At 40.4% G+C, this 21902-nt stretch overlaps 1 protein-coding gene across 1 annotated transcript; it reads right to left on the bottom strand.

Annotated features, from left to right (window-relative positions):
- Window positions 1–1493: 1493 nt before the first annotated feature.
- Window positions 1494–19298, bottom strand: cyth4b (cytohesin 4b). The gene is made up of 13 exons (XM_033623279.2): window positions 19160–19298; window positions 15056–15138; window positions 14835–14899; window positions 12336–12402; window positions 11128–11246; window positions 10596–10676; window positions 8119–8231; window positions 7614–7762; window positions 6161–6272; window positions 5680–5756; window positions 5386–5457; window positions 4694–4848; window positions 1494–2467 (listed from the first exon to the last, which is right to left on the bottom strand). Exons 1-13 carry the CDS (start codon window positions 19176–19178, stop codon window positions 2386–2388), a joined length of 1194 nt encoding a protein of 397 aa, XP_033479170.1. The 5' UTR covers window positions 19179–19298; the 3' UTR covers window positions 1494–2385.
- Window positions 19299–21902: the final 2604 nt, after the last annotated feature.

The raw sequence follows: 21902 nt of genomic DNA, 5'->3' as shown, positions 1-21902 counted from the left end.
TGTTGATTTAAACATGAGGCATCACTTTGATGATAGCTCCACCCAGTGGCGAGGCACGGCACTACAACATTTAAGCTGGACAGCTGATGATTGCACTGCACAAACCTACCGCCAGCTGCCTCCCTTGTCCTCCCTCTGCTTCTCTTTTTCAGACCTCAGAGAGGAAGCGCAGGCCTGATGGTAACTCGTGCTGAGTTGAGGGTGGAGGGGGGGTTGTCAAAGGAGGGGGGGTTGCAAGTTGGATGTGGTGCAACACTGAAACAGGAAGTCAAAGCTGCAGAAGGAAGAGGCGTTCACTAATTTTATAGACTAGTTTTACTGACACACAGCAGGCACGAAAATATGTTATTTCCTGTTTGCATCTTAATGTTTATCTTAAAATACTGCAGAATGAAATCGAGGTCTTGTCAGTCAGAAGTCTTTATTTTCAAGATGACATGTATTCCAAATAGCCGAAATATCTTTAAATTCCTCACCTAGTAGACATAAGTTTGATTTAAACAGACATACATTACAGCATGATAGTAAATAATCACCCACACCTCACACAAGTGGGCTGAATTGCTTCTTCTTTTAATGTAGTCTTCATTTGAATTGTTACAAACGACACGTTTCACCCACGGCTTCATCGAGTTTGTTCCAATGCACAGGTGTTTTTAACAAGGCTGCAGCTGCACTGAATCCAATCAGCCACAGGGTGGATCATGTGCTGTGCCGACTCAATATATGTTACTGTACACATGCCCAGCACCCAAGAACACCCCATATCTGGTGTAGACACATTGCAGTGCAAACACCCCACAATAGACAATTTAATTTAATCATATCTCCAATTATATCCCTCTACATTAAACTGCACCTCACCTTCCCCTTAAGGTATTTTGACATGTATTTAAAGGTGTGGATGGGATCTCTAGACAATGCAGGTTGAATCGAAATGTTTTATACAGAAAATAAGTTTTGAGCCTAGACAATAAACACAATAGATTTTTAACTGAACAGTGGGTATGGGATAAATGTAGTTTTGTAGTTTTAACAGTATTAAGTCGATTGTTTTCAGTGCATTGCCCCCAACACACTAGCGTCATGTTAACTAGATGTCTAAATAACCCAATAAATAGCCAGATTTTAAGTATGTTTTAATACATCAAGAATAAGTTGCAATTTTTTAACTGTATGTGAGAATTTCTCAAATGAAGAAGGCCAGAGGAGGCTGCACAGAGCATGTGTCAGTGCGACAAAATTAATCAAATTCGATGTTTTCTAAACCTGTATGTGTGATATTGCATAAAACCACAAATGTGGTTTAGGTGCTTCACTCTTCAAGAAGCACATGGAAGGATACGAACTGAGCATGTCAACACACACACACACACACACACACACACAGACGTAAACATGAGAAACTGAGGTGTGGTCTCATGGTTTCAGAGTGCGTTCACCCGAAAACACAGCTGTCAGTTTGCTCCTTAAACCAAAAACAGGATCCAGTCTTACATGTCAACAGGCAATGGAATACTTTTTATTAAATAATTCACGAGAACATAACATGCAATAATTACAATGATGCAAAATATTAGGTACAGCTAACAGATTTCTTTCAAATATTACAGTGTACACATTGCAATTAAATCAAATAAAGACAGAATGCAGGCTGCACTTATTGCACTGTGCTAAGAAGGTACAGTACGTAAAATAGAAGAAAATGCACGGTTGGACTGATTGGAACAAGTTCTCTGCATTTTAAGGCAAATACCATCCCACTCTATAAAGTACTAGAAATTGTCATTAAAAAAAAAGAATTTCCTTAAATGTTTGAAAATATATCTGTATTTACAAAATGAAGCATAAGCAACCGTCCTTAAATGACACCTAACCAGAACAGTAGCGTATGATCTAGAGCTTTGGTGATCTACTGAACAATAAAGTAGTTTACTGTTACTTTACTTTCTGAGCCTTTTGAGAACTGTTAGGAAGCTGAGAAACGTCTTCCCTTTTTATATCATGCATACAGTTGATCTGACATCACATGCTTAATTTGTCCTCTTGGTCCTAGAAACGTAATCTTGTGGAGCACAGATATCAACTAAAAAATCAACTTCTTGGACAGACACATTGACAAGTTCTACGTAGCTTGTTGTGCTGACAGTGAGAGCAACAAATATGAGTCAACATGTTCACCTTTGACACTGTTTTGTTCAGTCTGTAAAAAAGAGAAGTGGAAAGAGAAGTCCATCTTTTAGTCAAAGATCACAGACCAGAGTCAGTGTCTAGTCTCCAGTGTCCCTGCTCAGTTGTGTTGCGGGGTGTTAAATACAACTTAAAGTGGGGCTGAATCCCACTGTGGTGCAGTACTGTAAACGTCCATAGGGGGCGCTGGACAGTTCAGTCTTGAGGAGCTTGGTTTATCACCTTCTTCTTACGGACTGAAACCAAGTCGTAGAATGGATCCTTGGTGATACTCGCTCTGTTTAAAGTAAAGAAGAGCATCATTACAGAGAGGACAATTTTAGCTTTAAACCATCATAGTGAGGTCATGTCTGCATTGTGAGGACATGTTAGTTGGTCGTACTACAATAAAGGACTGTTTGAAGACTTGGTTTTGATATTGAATAGGGCTAGGTTAGGTTTAGGTTAAGGTAAGGGTTAAGGGGGATTTATACTTGTGCGGCACACCCTACACCGTAGCCTACACCGTTGTGAGCATTTATACTTTAGCGGTGCTGTGTATGTGTCGCTCTGCAGTTACACCTTCAAAACACTAGTCGGCAGAGGTTTCTGTCAAGTGCGGTAAAGTTTCATTGATTCAAAACACACATTAAACACACGCTAAACACACGTTAAACATGGCTTAATAGAGACAATTTCAAACACACAGGGATTTCAAGTACACAAATCGGCTCCACTGTAACTCGCAGCATTCACAGACAAAACACTTGTCTTTATCTGGACACATTTTCCCAACAAATACAACATGGTAATGTTATTAGCACAAGCCTATGGCATTTTACATTGTATAAATTAGCCTAGTGGCTAGCAGACCTCTCTCTACTCATATGAAGCCAGGGACAACAGCAACATTTAACACAGGTAATGATTCAAAATTCAGCTCCATTACAACTCACAAGGTTCACTGACAAAACAACTGTCTTATACTAAACACGTTTTCCCAACAAATACAACATGCTAATGTGATTAGCACAAGCCTATGGCATTTTACATTGTATAAATTAGCCTAGCAATGAGCGGAGATTTCCTCTGCTCATATGAAGCCAGGATAAATCCTGAAGTATAAATCTTTATTGTCTTTACAATTTAGTGTTTCTTATCTATGAAATTAAAGTAAACTAGTCCATACCCATTGGTAGCTTTGTCACCTTCTACCTATGCCAATCCTCAATGCCTATGTGCAGTTTCACATAGATTGACCACGTCAGTGAGTAGAAAAACGTGGGACAGACAGAATGACTGACTGACAGAATGACACACTGACAGTTTCCGTGATTATGTACAGCATACCATACCATGACTTAGTCATACCAAAAATTAGAAAAAAAAACAAAACATTGGTCCACAGGGGGAGCCACAGCGATCGGTCGCATTTTAGCCATTTTTAAGCATTTTTCTGTTGTTATAGCGCCACCCAGTTGCCAATTAGAGTTAAATTTCTCCAGTCACCTTGAGGCGTCCTGTTCTACATATCTACCAAGTTTAGTAAAAATCCATATGGCCTTTAGGCCTAGATAAGAAATTAGCTCTCTAGCGCCCCCATTTTGTTTGATGGGGTCAATAATGGAGGGGTCCCCTCAGATTATGTGTGGTCATATGCCTACAAAGTTGCGTGGTGATGGGTGAAACCCTTGAGATGTTATACACCTTTATGTGATGAGCCACGCCCTCCGCAATATTCATTGCCTTATAGAAGCTCAGTTTTAGTAAGTTTTCCAACTTTTGCCAAGAGGGAACTTTAGATATTGGTCCCTAGATTATGTTCACTGAGTTTCATGCAGATCGCTCAAACTTCCTAGGAACAGATTGATTTTAAGTGTTTTTCAAAAAATTCAAAATGGCGGAAAATCTATATAAGCGGAAGTTATGGGTTCTTGAAGCAAATGTGTTCCGCACGAGGAGAGGCATCTCTGTGCAAAGTGTCTCTATGTCTCTACGACATACGGGGCATGAGATTTGCCCATTCAAAGTTTGCAATTTCAATCGGTTGCTATAGCGCCCCCCTTTGGCCAATTGATGTAATATTGCTTCATTAGCATCCTCCCATGACCCTCTACCACTGTGCCAAATTTCACATGGATTGACCAAGTCAGTGAGGAGAAAAACGTGGAACAGACACCCACACACACCCACAGACAGAGTTTTCGTCATTATATAGTAAGATAAAAGCTTTGTTTCCACTGAGGGAAATGGTTTCAGCTTACAAGGTCCCCCTGCAGCCATGCCCATAGCTAACCCCCAGTCTTTTTATAGTGAGGATACTTATTTTAAACTCACAACGGGGGTATACTTTACGGGCCAGTAAGTTTTTTCTGTCCTGGGGACTTTCACTGCTATCTGTGGATCTGTGCATGCATTGTTACACAGTGTATTCTACTGAGTCTGGTTATGTACGTGATGCTGAATGTGTGGACATTTGCAAAACCATCCACATATTGGTGTACGTGTGCGTGTGTGGTCTGACCTGATGGCCTCGATCCAGGAGTCTCTCTCCTCTGCGCTGGCAGCACAGATGGTGTAGGACTGGTGCTTCCCCTCCACCACTCTGCCGTCCGTCTCTGTTTTACATGCTTTGATCTTCTGTCCTCGACTGTTGGGGTTGTACAGCTCCAGACAGTACTAGATGACACCAGAACCGTGCGACAATCAATCTATAAATCTAAAATCTACTGACCAAATGTAAGAATTAAGCTGGAGATATACTTTTAACTACGCATTTGGATGTGCATGATTGTTGCCTCGCATATCCTGCTTCCATTTGGTGTGTTGGTCACACATCACCTGAAATTGCTACACCGATTGTCCGACCGATAGGGATGGTGTTGGCAAGAGAATCATAGATAGATGGAAATTTGTCTTTGGCTTCTCTCAAACACATAAAAGGTACAAACAGAGTGTCGCCATATTCACACAAATCCAGAAGTTCTGTACGATCTGAGTTCTCTAGTGTGCCCTCTAGTGGAATCATCAAGTAACGCGTGTAATACATAAGCAAGTATGTGAACAATTCCAATCACAACGCAGCTAAATTGTCTGCACAAACACATGGTTAAAAAAAACAAGTACATCTCTCGCAGGACGCCCCTTATTCAATACAATACACTATACCTTTAAACATGTCAGTGCTGACACAAATCACTGCTGACAATATCTTACCGGTTTGCGGGGATATGGCACTTCTCTCACACAGAGGTTCTCTAGAGGGATGATGCCTCTGGGCTCTTTGTCCTGCAGACAGATTTAAAAGACAGGGACTGAGTCAGGTGATGTATCAGGAGGGCAAGAAGGAAGAGCTCAGAATAAAAATGTCACTGGCGTCACAAAAAGACGGAAAGCGGAAGAGATAGAGAATCCCATATTGTAAATAAAAAGTGAGCAGAGGAATGCTGAGGCTGGAAAGACTTTCAGATATACTGTGTCAAGGTAAAAGAAGCAGTGCGGGAGCCTTACAGTGGTGAACTCAAAGTAGTAGAGACAGTTGTCAGTCAGGATGAACCATCGCCTCTTCCATGTCTTAACCCGCCCTCCTGAAATACACAGAAAGCAAAAAAATGGAGATCTTTATATGCTCAGCTATTTGCTGTGCTGAAAACTAACAAGCATTAAAAAGTCTTACAACGTTACAACATGCTGACCAAGGTAATTTTTTTTTTAGGTCATTTGAAGTTAAACTTCTGCATAACCTAACACTGAGGTTATGAGGTTTGCATGCAAACACGCAAGGGTATACTCCATCATTGGGTCATTTTCTGACTGCTTCCTCTGTACTTTCCTGTTTTTAGCATTAAGTAGCAGCTCATATGTAATGTTGCACGACAGCATCAAGCTCACCTAAACCTCCCTTTTTTTGCTTTAGAAATTTTGGTGTTTAAATCTGTTTAACATCCAAAAATTAATCATAAAAACTACATATTGTGGAGAGGTGTTTTACCAAGTTTGAGGAGCCAGCCTTCTCTGTCAGGGTTGAAGAAGGTGTGAGTCAGATCATTCCCATCATCCTCTGGGATTTTGAAAGGCTCGTTGCGAATGCTCTCGTACAGTTTCTGAATAGAGAGGAGTTGAACAGGTAAGGAAAAAGAAAAAGGCTAGCATTTAACTCTTGTACCATCCCCTGAACATAAATTTGAGCTAAAGCCTCCAACCAGAGAAATCACATTAAAAATATGACACAAATGTCTAAACAGGTCCAAATGTGTGGTCTTCTACTGACATATCAACGTCACAAATCACCAGCTAAAATACATATTATTCCATCCACCCAAACTGAGGTACCAAAGAACAAATATATCTCTACAGTATGTGTCTGCAGTTATGAGTGACACTGAATCGGTGGTTTTTGGTGAGACTGGGACATTGTTATGTTCACACATCTTTTATCTAACACCAGCCCACAGTCTGTAGCACTGTAAAATGCCACCACCTCCTGCAGACTACTGTTGGTTATGACTGACCTGCAGGAGGCCCTGAGAACAACCTGAGGGTAGTTACCTAGGCGAGTTTCTGTTCCACAGGAGGTGGTGATTGTCAGACAGTGGGGTTATTTTTCAAGCAGCGAAAGCACTGCATTGGTTTACAAAGTGCAGCAACATTCCGCGTTCCTATTTTTAACCTAATTTTCATTTTCATATTGGCATCTAACATCCCACAAAGAGTGATGTGTATGGCATGTATAAGCTCTTCTTGTGGTCCTGTATTGTACGGTAGGAAGAGATACCGTGAAGACCAGTTTGAAAAGGAGAAATCTATTACAATGTACATGTGGGCACTGGAGTATTGTTCAAGATGGACTTGAAAAACTCTAAACATATCCTTTAAAATACAGTTGTCCTTATACTGTGTATTATATTTCTAAAAAAAAAAATCCACTGTATGTTGCAATGTTTTTAGGCTTTTTTTTGCAATGAAGCTTTGGAGGTAAATAAATCGTCTTGGATTTGGAGCCTAATATTATGAACATTCAGTGTGTCCCACAGAATTAAAGTCTAGTTGAGATAGTTGGGGGCAGGAACAGCTCAACACCGATGCTGCTATTTGAAGCAGGGCTGAAGGACCTTTTCCATCAGCTGTTCTCGTCCTGTCATCCTTCCTCGGTTAGCACAAGCTAACACAGCAGCAGCGACTAACATCCAACACAGAGCCGACTTCTAACGGCCCCAACAATCTCACACCAACACCGAAACAGCTCGACTCCGTCATAACCAATTAATAAACACTGGAGCTCACTCACTGAGGAGCGGTATCGTACTGATTTAAGGGCTGGCTGCAGTAATCAAAGTCAAAGAGAGGGCCAATTTCTACGAGATAAAAATTTCAGCTGTATTGGCATTTGGGATATTACTTCCTGGTGTCTCGTTTGAACAATGTGACTGGCCAGTTGTTCTCACCGAGAGCAGGTCATTGGGTAGATCCTCTCCGTTGTTGATGCCTCTGTTCATGGAGATGAAACGCTCCAGAGTGGTCTTGTCTTTCACATTGGGGTTGTGGAGGCTGGTGTTGAGCATGATGATGGCAAATGACAGGATGTAGCATGTGTCTGGTGTTACAGAGGGAGATGCACACACACAAAGAATAAGAGACAGCAACATAATGTCATCCAGGTCATGGTAATCATAAGTACTGTGTCGTAGGCAACTGGACTTGCTTGAGTTTCTTGAAGACATTAGAACTGAAGAAGCCTCTTGGATGAGATGAAACATCTTCAAGAAACTCAAGCAAGTCCAGTTGCCTATGATATAGCACTTAGTAATGCTCAGTGAAGAAGAGAAAGGTCTGGAGAGAAAACAGAGAGAGGTGATGTGGTCATTTTAACACATCCCCATACACACATATTCACACACATACACAGGGCCCAGACAGGAAGTGGACAGATGTATATTTAGTGAAGCTCACCGGTGGATTGGAAGACATGAGTGTTGCAGTCACAGTAGCGCGTGGCGAAGGCCTCCATCATGCGGTCGATCTTCTGGGCTTCACCAGGCAGACGGAAACTCCACAGGAACTGTCTGTCACATAAAGACCACGCTCACGTTAACCTCTGTCTGTAAGGTGTGCATGTTCGTTTAGGTTTGTGACCTGCATGTGAACGGCAGATGCACCTCACATTTGGAGGGCAAGTGTGTGTTGGTGGCAGGTGCACAGTTTCCAAAGTGACAATCAAGACACAGACTGTTAGTCATTAGTGTGACTTTATGTGAGAATGCTAACATTATCCGTACTACTTACAGTTTTGACCTACGTGCACTTAAACATGGATTTAGTGCTACCTGCTTCTACTTCACTATTGTTCCACTGTCCTCTGCATTCGGCTGTGTTGATTAAGGCAGCTATAGTTACTAGTTACTCTGCAAATTAATAATTTACATGCAAAGCATATGATCAGCTTATAAAATGACTCTTTACAGAAAATACTTCTGTACATTTTCCTTGACTCAGCAATTCAGAATTGCACTGCCATAAAGTTGGAGGACTTACAAGAGACTAAAGCTCAAAACACACTGGTGTCACTGTGATGCCTCATGATGTGAGTCAGGTTTTTCCCCCAACAAGTGTCATACTGCAGCATGTCAACAGAAGACCACACACAGTCATTACTACCTTTACTAAAGGAGCTGTGGGCCTACTTCTCCCACCTCTGATGTGTGGACACCCATTAATGATCTTCTCTGCCACTGTTTCTATAATGACAGGGTTGTGGCTCTTGTAGCTCGTGATATTTCTCAACTGCAACAAGTACTCTCACTTTTAAGACACAGCAACAGTAACAAGTGAGGAGAGGAGTTGAGCTGCCATGGTAGCAGAGAAGAGCTGCTATGGGAGCTGGGAGCAGGGAGCAGGGAGCAGGGAGTGTGTGGGGGCATAGGGAAAAAAATGTGTTTGATTCAGAGGCAGTGAAGCCCCCAGAGCCACAAACAACATCAAACAACTGTTTTCACGGGCTGAGTGGGACCCTCCATGACAAGTTAACAGATTTTTTTTTTTGTTTAAAATAGGTGAGACTGACTTCTGACTTCTTCCTTCTCTGCACCTTTCTGTCAGATAGTGCCACACTCAAACATGCCTCTGCCAGTCACTGATGCAGGCAGCAGTGTCACTTTCCACGGATGTGGCTGCTGATATTACAGTGCAAACAGCAGCCCCTCTCATACTCTGTCGGGAAACTCATTGTCACAAGTGTTGTGGCTGCTGGTTAGTCTGTTCAGTGTTGGTTAGTAACGTCAACGTAATATGGATTATGTTATACCACCTTTATACAACCATGGTAGAATGGTTAGTTTGATAGTAGTTACATTTTGGTGATTATGTGAAGACTTTTAAGTTAACCATAAATGTTTTCCTTTTTAGCCACAAAAAGGCAAGTCAGTGGTGTCAAATTGTGTCTCTAAACTGTGCATCCAAAAAGCTGTACAATAACTAGAGTTAGCGCGTCGCAGTTGTATGCCTCCGCAAGATAGTTAAGCTGCAGTTACTGTTTACATCCATGTATGTTCAGACACACATCTTCAACCCAGCAGCACAGAAGATCTGTACAATCACCACAGTTTCAAGGTGAAAGGATTAGTGTCACCAATACAGCACTGACCAAATGTCTCCCCTCCTGTTCCTGAGTTAGTGGGTTTAATAATGTCCAGAAGTGTTTTTTTGCAGATTATTATGATGTCACACTGATATTTAACCATCATAACTAATGTATGAATATTTGAGTTATGGCCAAAAACATGTTTTGCGAGGTCACAGTGACCTTTGACTTTTGATGACCAAAATCTAATCACTGTTTGTTGAGGTCAAGCGGACGTTTGTGCCAAATTTAAAGAAATTCCCCCTGGAGGTTCTTGAAATATTGCGTTCACAAGAAGGAGACAGATGAAAGGACACAGTGACCTTGACCTTTGACCACCAAAATCTAATCAGTTCATCCTCGAGTCCAAGTGGGTGTTTGTGCCAAATTTGAAGAAATTTCCAAAAGGCATTCTTGAGATGTCATGTTAACAAGAACAGAACGAAACGTTTTGTAAAACTTGTGAAATTTAAAAGTGCTGCAATTCTAAATGTATTCATAAACAAGTGAGACAATTTCCTGTCCAACGTTAATCTAAGTCATTACTAATTTAAGTGACAGTAAGTACAGTAACTGCATATTGCCATCTTTATCCAGATTAAGGCTATTATCACTTTCTCCTTTGCGCTTTGTCTTCTTAGCAGTCTTTTTCAATTATTGTCCGGGTTTGCACGGATATAAACATGGCAACCTAACCTTTTAAATTAGTGAAAATATACTGTTGATGCTCTTATAGAAAGAGCTACACGTGCATGTGTTGATGTGTGAGAGCAGTATAGATGAGGCAGGAATGAGGACAAAGGGAACTGACCTGAGGGCCTGGACCAGGTTGAGGTCGGAGAACTCGTGCAGCTCCACGAAGGCCTTCAGGGTCTGGAGGTGAAGCTCCTCCCTGTGGGACAAAAGGGGGGAGGGAGGCACTTAAAACCAGAGGAACGTATTAACTTTCTCTGTTGGAACCTGCCCTCAAATCTCTCTCTCCTCCTTCTGCTATTACGTGTATCCTTTTTGGCTCCTCTTTCTTCTTCCCCTCTTTTTTCTGTACAAGATGCCCCCCTTTACCACATCTTCCATCTGTCATGGCTGTTTTTCTTTTCTCCTTCCTTCCTTTCCATGTCTCTGTCATGAGTTTTACCTTTGTTTTTCCTTTGTCCCATCATTAATGTCTTCCTCCTTCTCCCTTCTCTACCCAATACCGTCTTTCTCTCTTCCTTTTACCCTTTTGTCTTAGTTCCCTCCTCATCCCTTTTACCTTACCTTACCTTTTTCCTTCTCTATTGCTCTTGACCCCCTTGTCTTCCATCCTCATTCTGTTTTCCCACTGTCCGTCCACTCCTCCTCACCTCTCTCCAAGAAATTCTCCAATGGCCGTCTTGTTGAGTCCCTCCTCCTTGTACAGGAACTCAGCGATGGACTGTGCACATCCATTTAGCAGTTTATTCTCCACCAGGTAACTGATACCCTGCACACACACACAAAGTAGATAGTTTACTGGACATACACATTTGTACTTCCGCGTTATTTTTATGACTTGTTATATTGCACCAATGGCTAAACTTGCATTTGTAAGAAGCACTTTTAGTTTATGACATAGTGCTTTAAACATATGCACTAAACACACACACACACACACACACAAATGCCCACTGAGCTGGTGGTTAAATGTATTTAGTTTCATAATGGTCTCATCTCCGGTTGGTAAGGCCAAGCAAGTTCGCAGTTTCTGTAATTCTGATTCCTTAAAACTAATTTCTCTTCCCCTTTCTCCTCCATCAGAGGGGTTAGAGAGGAAAAGGGGTGGTTAAAAATACATTTGCAATGGAAGTAAACTAAACACAAACCATCTCCAAAAGTAGAAATCTCTAACGCAGCATATTTGCTTGTGCCAACCTAGGTTAAAAAGACACTTCTGTGGCAAATAAGGCACGCGAGTCAGTTTTCGAAATACTGAAATTGCTGTATGGTGAAAGCAAATTGCTGAAAAACTCCTGACTAAATATCTCACGACATCTATTTTCGATATCACACTTTAATGTTGGTTCTAAAACTTGTTATTTCCCTGTAATCTTGGTCTAGGAATCTAATCTAATGTATACATTAAACATAAAAAGTTGATCTCTAAAGTCCATTTACAGTTCAGCTAACTTCACTAACTACACTTCAGAGCTAACTTATTCCAGTAAGCAGAAAGGGTATAACTTATATTTGTATTTACTGTTGCAAACATTTGCGTTCACAGCAGTGAGAAGCATGACGTGCTATTGAAACCACAGAAACTGTGCTGTGGACCTGCATCAGTGTCAGTTCACAGACTCAAAGCAGCTCCACTGTGGTTAAAATAGAGGAAGTCCACACAGTGACAAGCAAGAGCTGCTTGCTGGAGGTGTTAAAGCTCACTCACACAAAGAGACATGTATAAGTTTTTTTTTTTTATAAACCATTCAAGAATAGCAAGGAGTCATTTCTGACCAAACATTATGCTAATCATGCTTAAACATGTTCACTTCATGAGAACATCAACAGACACACACACACACACTCCTGAGGTCACCTTTTTGGGGTCCATGTTGAATTTCTTCTTCCCATTTGAGAACTGTTTGCTCTTCTCTATGGTTTTGCTGCAGGGAAAGCAACATTGAAGAAAAAAAAAATCAATAATGGTCAAAAGCAGTCTCACAAAACCAAATGGTTTGTATGGAAAAGTCTTAAGTTCACTCTTTATTATTTAGTTATATTGTATTGTGGACTAGCCTCGACCCAACATACTTTGTCATTGAGGGTTTCTTTTATCTCTAATTTATGTCTTGACGAAAAGCTGCAACATTATACTATGGTTTTCAGTCTGTATTCTTAGCAGCCCATACTGTTATATACTGTGCTCAAGTAACATAGGACAATGTACAAGTGTGCAGAAACTTTCCCTCCCACGAGTTTTTTAAAGAAGCCCATATACTCATGGGAGCTGCAGGTACTTAAAATAATAGTTGCTCTATCTTTGCCGAAACACTGAGGAGCTCAAATGTAACTATCCAGTCCAGTCACAGCTTTGGCTTAAAGAATTAGTTCCACATTTTGAGAAACATGCTTATACGCTTTCTTTGTAAGGGTTAGATGAGAATATCAGCACCACTCAAGATACAACTAGCAGCCGTTTAGCTTAGTTTAGCATAGCATACAGACTGTGGTCGTGGAAACAGCTAGCCTGGCTTTGTACACATGTAACAAAATCTGCAAGCACCCCTTGAGCTCACGAATTAAAGGTTCAGTGGGTAGGATTTTGAGGGATATATTGGCAGTGATATCACAAGTATGTATTCTTTGGTTTATAATCACCTAAAAATAAGAACTGTTATGTTTCTCAAGCGAGGCAGTTCAAGTATCTTGGGGTCTTGTTCACGAGTGAAGGTAGAATGGAACGTGATATGGATTGGCGGGTCGGTGCGGCTTCTGCAGTGCCGGTCCGTCATGGTAAAGAGGGAGCTGAGCCGGAAAGCAAAACTTTCGATATACTGGTCCATCTATGTCCCAACCCTCACCTATGGTCATGAACTCTGGGTAGTGACCGAAAGAATGAGATCGCGGATACAAGCGGTGGAAATGAGTTTTCTCCGTGGGGTGTCTTGGCTCAGCCTTAGAGATAGGGTGAGGAGCTCAGACATCCGGAGGGAGCTCGAAATAGAGCCACTGCTCCTTTGCGTCAAAAGGGGACAGCTGAGGTGGTTCGGGCATCTGATCAGGATGCCTCCTGGCCGCCTCCTGGTGGAGGTGTCCCAGGCACGTCCCACTGGTAGGATGCCCCGGGGCAGACCCAGAACATGCTGGAGGGATTACATATCTTGTCTGGCCTGGGAGCACCTCAGGGTCCCCCAGGAGGACCTCAAAGTATTGCTTTGCTCGGCCTGATGCCCCCGCGACCTGGCCCTGGATAAGCGGATGAAAATGGATGGATGGATGTTTCTGATACCTTAGAATGAGCCAATTATATCTATGTAGGACGCAGGTCCTCATCTACAGTTAGTCTACACTGCCTCCAGTAGCCCAGAATGGACAAACCAAACACTGGCTCTCGATGGGACCACGCTGGCCACTGTAGTTAGCAGCCCCTCCACGACGAGAGCATCTTTTTTTTATGTAAAACTGCATTATTCAGTGTTTTACCGGTTAAAATCACCTGGTACATTTGTTCTGGAGAGGAAGTGACCTCTGCTGATAATTCGGCACTGGTAAAAAACTCCTGGATGTCAAAATCTTAAGTTATCAGAGAAAAAAAGTTAAGCACACATTAGCAGGTGCTGGGCGAGCGACCTGTCTCCGTTGTGCCGAACGGCGTCGCAGAAACACTGATTTGTATCAGCAACTGCTTTATTCGGTGTTTTTACCGGTTTAAATCACCTGGTCTGTTTGTTTTGGAGAGCAAGAGACCTCTGCAGATAATTCGGCTCCTGGTTATAACCTCCTGAATTATAAACACTGAAGCAGTTCTAACAAGGGGTTGGTTTCAGCTGGTTGCAATTTGCAATCCTCACCACTAGATGCCACTAAATCCCCCTAAATTTAACACACTGAACTGTTAGCATGCTATATCTTGTTTGTTTAATCCACACAAAAAGCGTAGGTGGGATTTGTGTGGGACTGTATTTCCTTTTAAAACAGGATGTCAGGAGGGAGGCAGTCTGATTCAACAGGTAGGAAGGTGGGATTGTTGACAAATTTGAGATCTACTTTACTGTATGAATTTTTCAGTTACATCCACAATGCAGCATCCTTAAAGCTCAAATTTTAATGGGACCAATACAACAAATACTTTGTGGAAACTGTATTTTCTTTAACAGTGTCTTGAGCAACTCGATTGTTATACATTGAGAGCTAACATTTTTGGGGACAGTAGATGACGCAGAGGTGGGTGAAAGTTGTTGAAAAGAAACTAAAATGTGTGACAATGAAAAAATAATTAGGAGTATTAAGTGGGAGTCGGTAAAAGAGGAGTCATATAAAAAGAACCTTTAGTTTGTAAGGTAGGGGTGGGGGATTTTCCCAGCGCAAAACTCACTTTTCCTCTGCTGACTCAAAGCTGAGGATATCCGCCATGACGTTGTCTATCTGCATCTTCAACTTCTAGATAGATCAGGATGAAAGAAAAGTCTTTAGTATGTTTTCCCTTATTTTCAAAATCATGACAAGTCACTTTCCACAGTGATTTTTAAACTAAAATTCGCATTTTTTTGGGGCTATCAAATGCGTTTTAGGATGACAAAGTGTGTGCATATGTACCTGGATATCATCCAAAAGGTCCTTCTTATACGTCTTAATGCTCTCAATCTCCATCTTCTCATCTGCTGTAAAATCTGAGGAAACTTTACAAACAAAACAAAAACTTTACGAACAAAAACGTTAAATGGATTCTCAGGAATTTTAATTATGTAATTCATATATAATCAGCCCACTAAACTTATATTACATCAGGATACTCAGTTAAAATGATGACATATCTAGTTTAATCATCCTTTCCTGGCTTCTTTTGAAAGAGTATCAGCAGATTTGTGGAAAGACACGCAAACTGTCATTTGGATAAGGAAACGATGACATTTTAATGATCTTGTTTCTTCTTCTTCTTTGAAAAATTACCTTCACTCTGTTATGTTTGATTTGAATCCACACAAAGTATCACTGTATTGTATATTCAAAGATAGCCACAGCATGAGGAAGAGAGATTTCTATGGAAGATACAGTATGTGAGACAGGTGGTGTGGTTTTCTCATTAAAGATATCAGTCACCGATAAATATAAACATAAATACATTTCTTGAAAAACAAGGCATGAGCATAGAAACACATGGATACATATTCAAATACAGCTAACAAGCTCTGTGGATGAAGTCCATTTCCTATTTGCCAACCACTATCCCTGCCCACTCCCACATTAGAGTTGCACAATGACATACAGAAGTGATGTGGTATGAATCATGAAACCTTACAGTCATTACAAGAAAAAGTTTCATCGAGGCGTTGTGGTTGGTTAGTAATCTATACTTGAGGGTTGCTAGGGTACATATAATGACTCTATTAATAGCCATGTGTCCCTGATCTTTAGTGATAAATTACAGTTTTAGGTTTATATCATTAATCCACAGGAGTTATTGTCTTGGTGAACAGTCTAACTATTGTAGTTTAGCCCACTACATTGCTGGATTCAATTATGAGGTTACCTATGACTAAAGTAAGAATATCAGGAAACATAAGAGTCTACAGCCAAACAAGCAGCTCTGAGTGTAGATAAATGCAGCAAACCAAATGCTAATATCCATATTCCAACATGTTCACAATGGTAATGACATGCTGACGCTATGCAGGCATAATGCTTGCCATGTTTACCATCTTTGTTTAGTGTTTCAGCATGCTAACATTAGCTAATTAGCACTAAGCGCAAAGTACAGCTGAGGTCGAAGGGATGTGATTAGTTTTGCAGGTATTTCGTCAAGAAGAAGAAGTCAGAGGATAACCAAAGTCATAAGGATACATCCTCAGGTCACGATAGGTATCTGTACCAAATTCTGTGCCAATCTTTTACAAAGATCTTGAGATATTTCAAATGATTACTGACAATTTTGACCCTCTGGTGGCATAAGAGGAAAAGTCAATGGGTCACAAACAACACTAGGATTCATCCTCTGGGCACCATGACTGTCTCTTTGAAAAGCATTCATAGCAATCCATCCAGTCATCACTTGTTCAGATAATCCTCTTTTGCATTAGGTTTTTCTTACTTTGTTGCCTGAATTTGGATGTTTTTCCCCTTCAAAATTACTATTTGTCTCATAGAATTCTAACTTTCTCTTCAGAATATTAAAATCAACATCAGTACTTCTTCTTTTTTTATTTGTTTGTACGGAAGTGGTAAAAGACACTGATACACCTGGCATTAAAAAGTATAACCACATGACTTGTCAGTTCAAGATATCTTTCTCTGGCACCTGCAAAGCTCGTTTGTATTTCTGAAAATGTGTCTTCTGATGCACAGGCTAATTTAAAAACATTTAATATCTTATACACATAAACACTAATGACTCTCTCTTGATTTTTCTTAAAAACCACCAGACATAAGAATCTCATAACCTTGTGTCTGGTGTATTTGGTTGTTGCATTGTTAATATTGGAACAAAGGAATTGGATAAAAAGTGGTGTGTTCACTGAACATGCCCATATTTCTGATGAACAGTGAACTGAACTCATCTGTTTGCAACTTAAGAACTTGAACATAAGCACTGTTCACTTTTGCGGCAGTGAGCGATGCTTGGCTTACACCATCCAAGGATTTACAGTACCCTGCATGCTGACACAACACTAAGGACAACACTGGCAGACAGCACAGCTACCGGCACTGCTGAAGCCAGTTCACGTGGATATTTTATGGACTTTTTTGAACAAGTCAGTCAGTTGCAGAATCCAACAGAAGAATAATCACAAGTTCAAATGTCATTCACAACAAATTTGGAGCAACACATCTAGTTGAACCATTCGACCAGCCTTGGGAAATATCTGTAAGTGAATGATGATCACAAGATTTTCATTCATTCATTCATCTTCTAACCGCTTCATCCTCTTGAGGATCGCGGGGGGGCTGGAGCCTATCCCAGCTGACATCGGGCGAGAGGCAGGGTACACCCTGGACAGGTCGCCAGACTATCGCAGGGCTGACACATAGAGACAAACAACCATTCACGCTCACATTCACACCTATGGACAATTTAGAGTTACCAATTAACCTAGTCCCCAATCTGCATGTCTTTGGACTGTGGGAGGAAGCTGGAGTGCCCGGAGAGAACCCACGCTGACACAGGGAGAACATGCAAACTCCGCACAGAAGGGCTCCCACGCCCGGGATCGAACCGGCAACCCTCTGGTGCTAACCACCACACCACCGTGCTGCCCCATCACAAGATTTTATTTCATTTAAATTGGATGGGAGACATAAAACTTAACTAGTCCATTTTTGTCGGACCAGCTTAGTTATAAATTCGGAGTCTGAAATACAAACTTGAATTAGTTCATTTTTAACTGTGTGAACAGAACTTAGAGCGAGCTATTTCGCAGTGTAAACACGCACAACCTTCTTTCTTGCTACTTTTTTGGGGAGGATGATCAGCTGCAAATACTGCATGTAGTGAGTATGTAGTGAGTAGTGAGTGAGTTTTTCTAAAAAGGGAGCTTTAGAAAAAGTCAGCGTGCAGATGGCGACTCCCACAAGATAAAAACAGAAGTAATGTAAATGTCTTTCCCATCTGCGTAGAAGATTTCATGATAAACACAGCAGAGTGTATTCGATATGCTGCTGGTGGTACTAGACATGAGAGCATGAGCTCTGTGGTGCCTCCGTATTTGTTCCACACAGTAAGAGACACCAACATCTAAGTAAAAGATTGCATCCTCAGTGAGAAACAATCCTTGCACAACATAAAGTTAACAAAACCCTAACTACCAACACTTCCTGTAGATATTATGTGAGCTGTTTTGAGCTAATGATCTCAACCACAGGACTTCCACATCCCCACCCTTCCTTTACACACCTTGTGCAACAACGCTGACAGACACAAGTCATCTAATTCTTCATTTGCATAATTTAGATTTTGGCTTTGGCCTGAGAAGTAACTGTGGACATAAAGTGGATATCTTGACACCATGGCTTTAGAGGTAGATTGTTTAGATGTCTAACTAAAGATAGCAACTTCTGTTTTTATATTATTATCAGTGGTGTGTGGTCCTGTGAGTTCTGAGTGTGACAGCCTCTTCCCCATTTCAGCTGAGACAACACTGTCCGCCCTGTGCATCATTTTACCACAGGGTGGAGGTTGCGATCAGCGGTATACCAACAACTGTTCCCCAATAACCTATTTATCTAAAAAAAAAAACCTGGTTTCATGGATCGATTGCACCAGGGAGACTGAAAATTATTTTGTAATGTATTTCTATTATAATATAGAAGGGTGTGAGGAGATGGAAGTTGTCACTAAACAGCTGGGACATTATTTAAAATGAAGGTTTCATTGTTTCATGTCTGTTTTGTGTCATGAAACCCAGTGTATCGACAAATTACAACTCTAGTATTACAAATATCGAGTGCATTGACTCCGACAGGATAGCACAATATCTCATCATATGTAGGAATAAATTAAAAGACAACTGATACATGTGAAAAGCAAAACACAGTTGATAATGTATCACTTATGCCTCAATGTGAAATATCATACAACACATTTTTAGCCACACATTTAACAATAGAATACTGGCAAATGTTTTAAAGTCTCTGTGGATATGTGACATGAAATATGAAATGTGAGACCCAGCAATAAAAGTGAGAAGAGAGCAAAACAGGTCTTACCCATTTGGCTATCAGTCATTTATATCCAAGTAGAAAAACGAAAATTGGCAATGCCAAAACAGTTACATGCAGTCAAACTGAGATATCAAGACAGACAGACTACCACGGCACACAGTGCAGTGACACTTGAATGAAGTAGTTGATCTTTTTTAACCCCTCCTCTTCCCTATACATGACAATGTCAGACAAAAAAAAAACGTGTAGAACTTCCTTCAAATTAAAACCCCAACTGAAGAGTCCATGAAGTAAAGCAATCAAGGAGGGTTAGATTTTAGAAATTATTTGGGGGGTGTAAGACCTCAACAACAAAGACAAAGCTTGTGTTATATTGACCTGTCACTGACAATATGATTAGAACAAATAAAACTGTAGATACAAAAGAGACTTCTAGAAAAAGGGAGGCAGCATTCAACCATGTGAAACAGTATTAACACAGCCCTGTAATTTGCTTTTTTGTGGCTTGAATATAACATTTTGTAGAGACTTGTAGAGACTATGTGTTTTGAAATTTGGTTGGACAGTGAAACTCGGTTGCAAAACACAGTCCAGGCCAGGAAGTGAGTTTTGAAAGCCAGGAATATCGTCACATGGTGAGGTAAGCGTTGCAGCACTGACACTTCAGCAGTGACAGAAATTGTTGGGTCATCCAGAGCTATATGTTAACAGATGAATTCAGTTCCAGTTTATTCTCTTTTAACTGCAAATGAGACACTTTTATTTTGAAGATCAGATCATCTTCCTTCTTGGTGTTCTAACTCAGGCTGCCTTGACAGTTAGAACCTTTATTTAGCACAAAAGTCATGAGTGGTTAACCATGTGAAAAACTATCTGACTGTAGACTTCTCTTCATCAGGTGGTTTTTGATACTGATGTTGAAATAAATGACTAAAATATAAAGACAGCCTCACTAAAAACAAATAAATGCAATCTTAGATTAAATTGTAAAGTCCTCTTAGGACATAATTACCATCCTTATAGTTTAAGGATAAGGATATTTTTATCCTTATAGTTTATCATAATTAATCTGTTACACTTCTCAACTGTTTGCCTACAGTCAAAAACATTTTCCTACTTAAGAAAGATTAAATGAAGATGCAAATGTGAATTGGTCTCATAGTTGAACAAACAGCTCATCTACTGTATGTACTCTGAGTTTTGGACATAATAAGTAATGAGGAAAATGATGCAGAAGTGCCATCTAGTGATAGTAGAGGAATATTACAGGCATTGTCATTTGTAGTGTATGATCAGGAGTGTGTGGAGATGTGTGTATTGCTTATTTGATTACATTAATTTCCATTTTCTACCGCTTTACAAGTTTAAATCAAACTTAAACTGTGTATGTGTGTTTGTAGTGGCAGTAGTAGCAGCAGTAGTGGAGGTGTTTGTGAATTACTATGGTTATTTTATCTTAAATCTCCTGTCGCATCACTTTACAATTGAAATATATGTAGGTGTGTACTTATACCTGCTACATAGTAAGGACCAAAAGCTGTATTTTAGCAACAGAGTGAGGACGTTTTTGGAAAGTGAGGACATTTTGGCCAGTGCTAACATCTTCAAAGGCCTGTTTGAGGGTTAAGACTTGGTTTTAAGGTTCAGGTTAAGGCAAGGATTGGTGTTAGGCATTTAGCTGTGATGGTTAAGGTCAGGGTAAGGGGCTGGGGAATGCATTTTTGTCAACAAGAGTCCTCACAAAGATAGAAGTACGAGAATGTGTGTGTGCAGCAGAGGTGTGACCAAGTTATTGTTTTACAAGTCACAAGTACTTCTTAAGATCGTCCAGACTGACGAGCCCCAAGTTAAATTCCAAATCCTAAACCTTGAGTTTCGAGTCCTAAACAAGTCACAATGCACTCTTCACCACATGTAATGCCATTTTAACAACATAGCTATAATATTTAAAATTTAGTAAGATTATGAATGCTTTATAAAATGTGTGTTAATTTGTTAAATGTTGTTGTGTCTCTGTCTGATATTCTTATATAGTTTTGCATACTGCAATTTGTCTTTTGTTTTCCAACTGCCGCTCAGTAACAGCATTATTTCTTTATGGTTCTCTTTTGCAATTTGATTGGATGCGGTCCAATTGGCGTCAACTTGCATACTTTTTCATCTTTAAGCTTGGGGGAAGGTATCATGTATTTTCAAGTCAAAAGGCTCAAGTCCAAGTGAAGTCAAAATTCGGTGATGTTACAGTACAGGTCGAGTCACAAGTCATGAGTTAAAGTCCAAGTCCAGTTACATATCACTGCTGTTATGAGTCTTTTGATTGAGTCGAGTCTGAAGTCATCACATTTGTGACCTGGGTTTGACACAAGTTACAAAACTTGGCTTGACTTGACACCTGTGGTGTGTGGTAAAGTAGCAGTAGTAGAGGTTTTTGTAATATTCTTATATATTGCTGTTTTTTTCCTTCTTTTTCATGACATTATAAATTAAAATTAAACAAACTACTTTAACTTTATTGAAAGTAAATTTTAAAGTAAACATTAATGAATATGTGTGTGTGTGTGTGTGTGTGTGTGTGCGTGCGTGCACAGACATGCATGACTGCAAACCAAAGAGGAAGTTTTAAATAAAGCTCATTGTTATAGTTGCTGCATTGTCAACCTTTCAAAACGCTTCATGTCACAGTTCTTATTTATTGACTGTCCTCTGACAACATCCAACACATTTAATCTGTATTGTAAACCATTTGTGCACTGCACTTGCACGACTTCTGTTGTTAAGAAGAAGAAAA

Source organism: Epinephelus lanceolatus, chromosome 3, assembly GCF_041903045.1.
Source record: "Epinephelus lanceolatus isolate andai-2023 chromosome 3, ASM4190304v1, whole genome shotgun sequence".
Lineage (NCBI taxonomy): Eukaryota > Metazoa > Chordata > Actinopteri > Perciformes > Serranidae > Epinephelus > Epinephelus lanceolatus.
The sequence above is the reverse complement of the archived record's forward strand: the minus strand, read 5'-3'. Positions and strand labels throughout refer to the sequence as shown.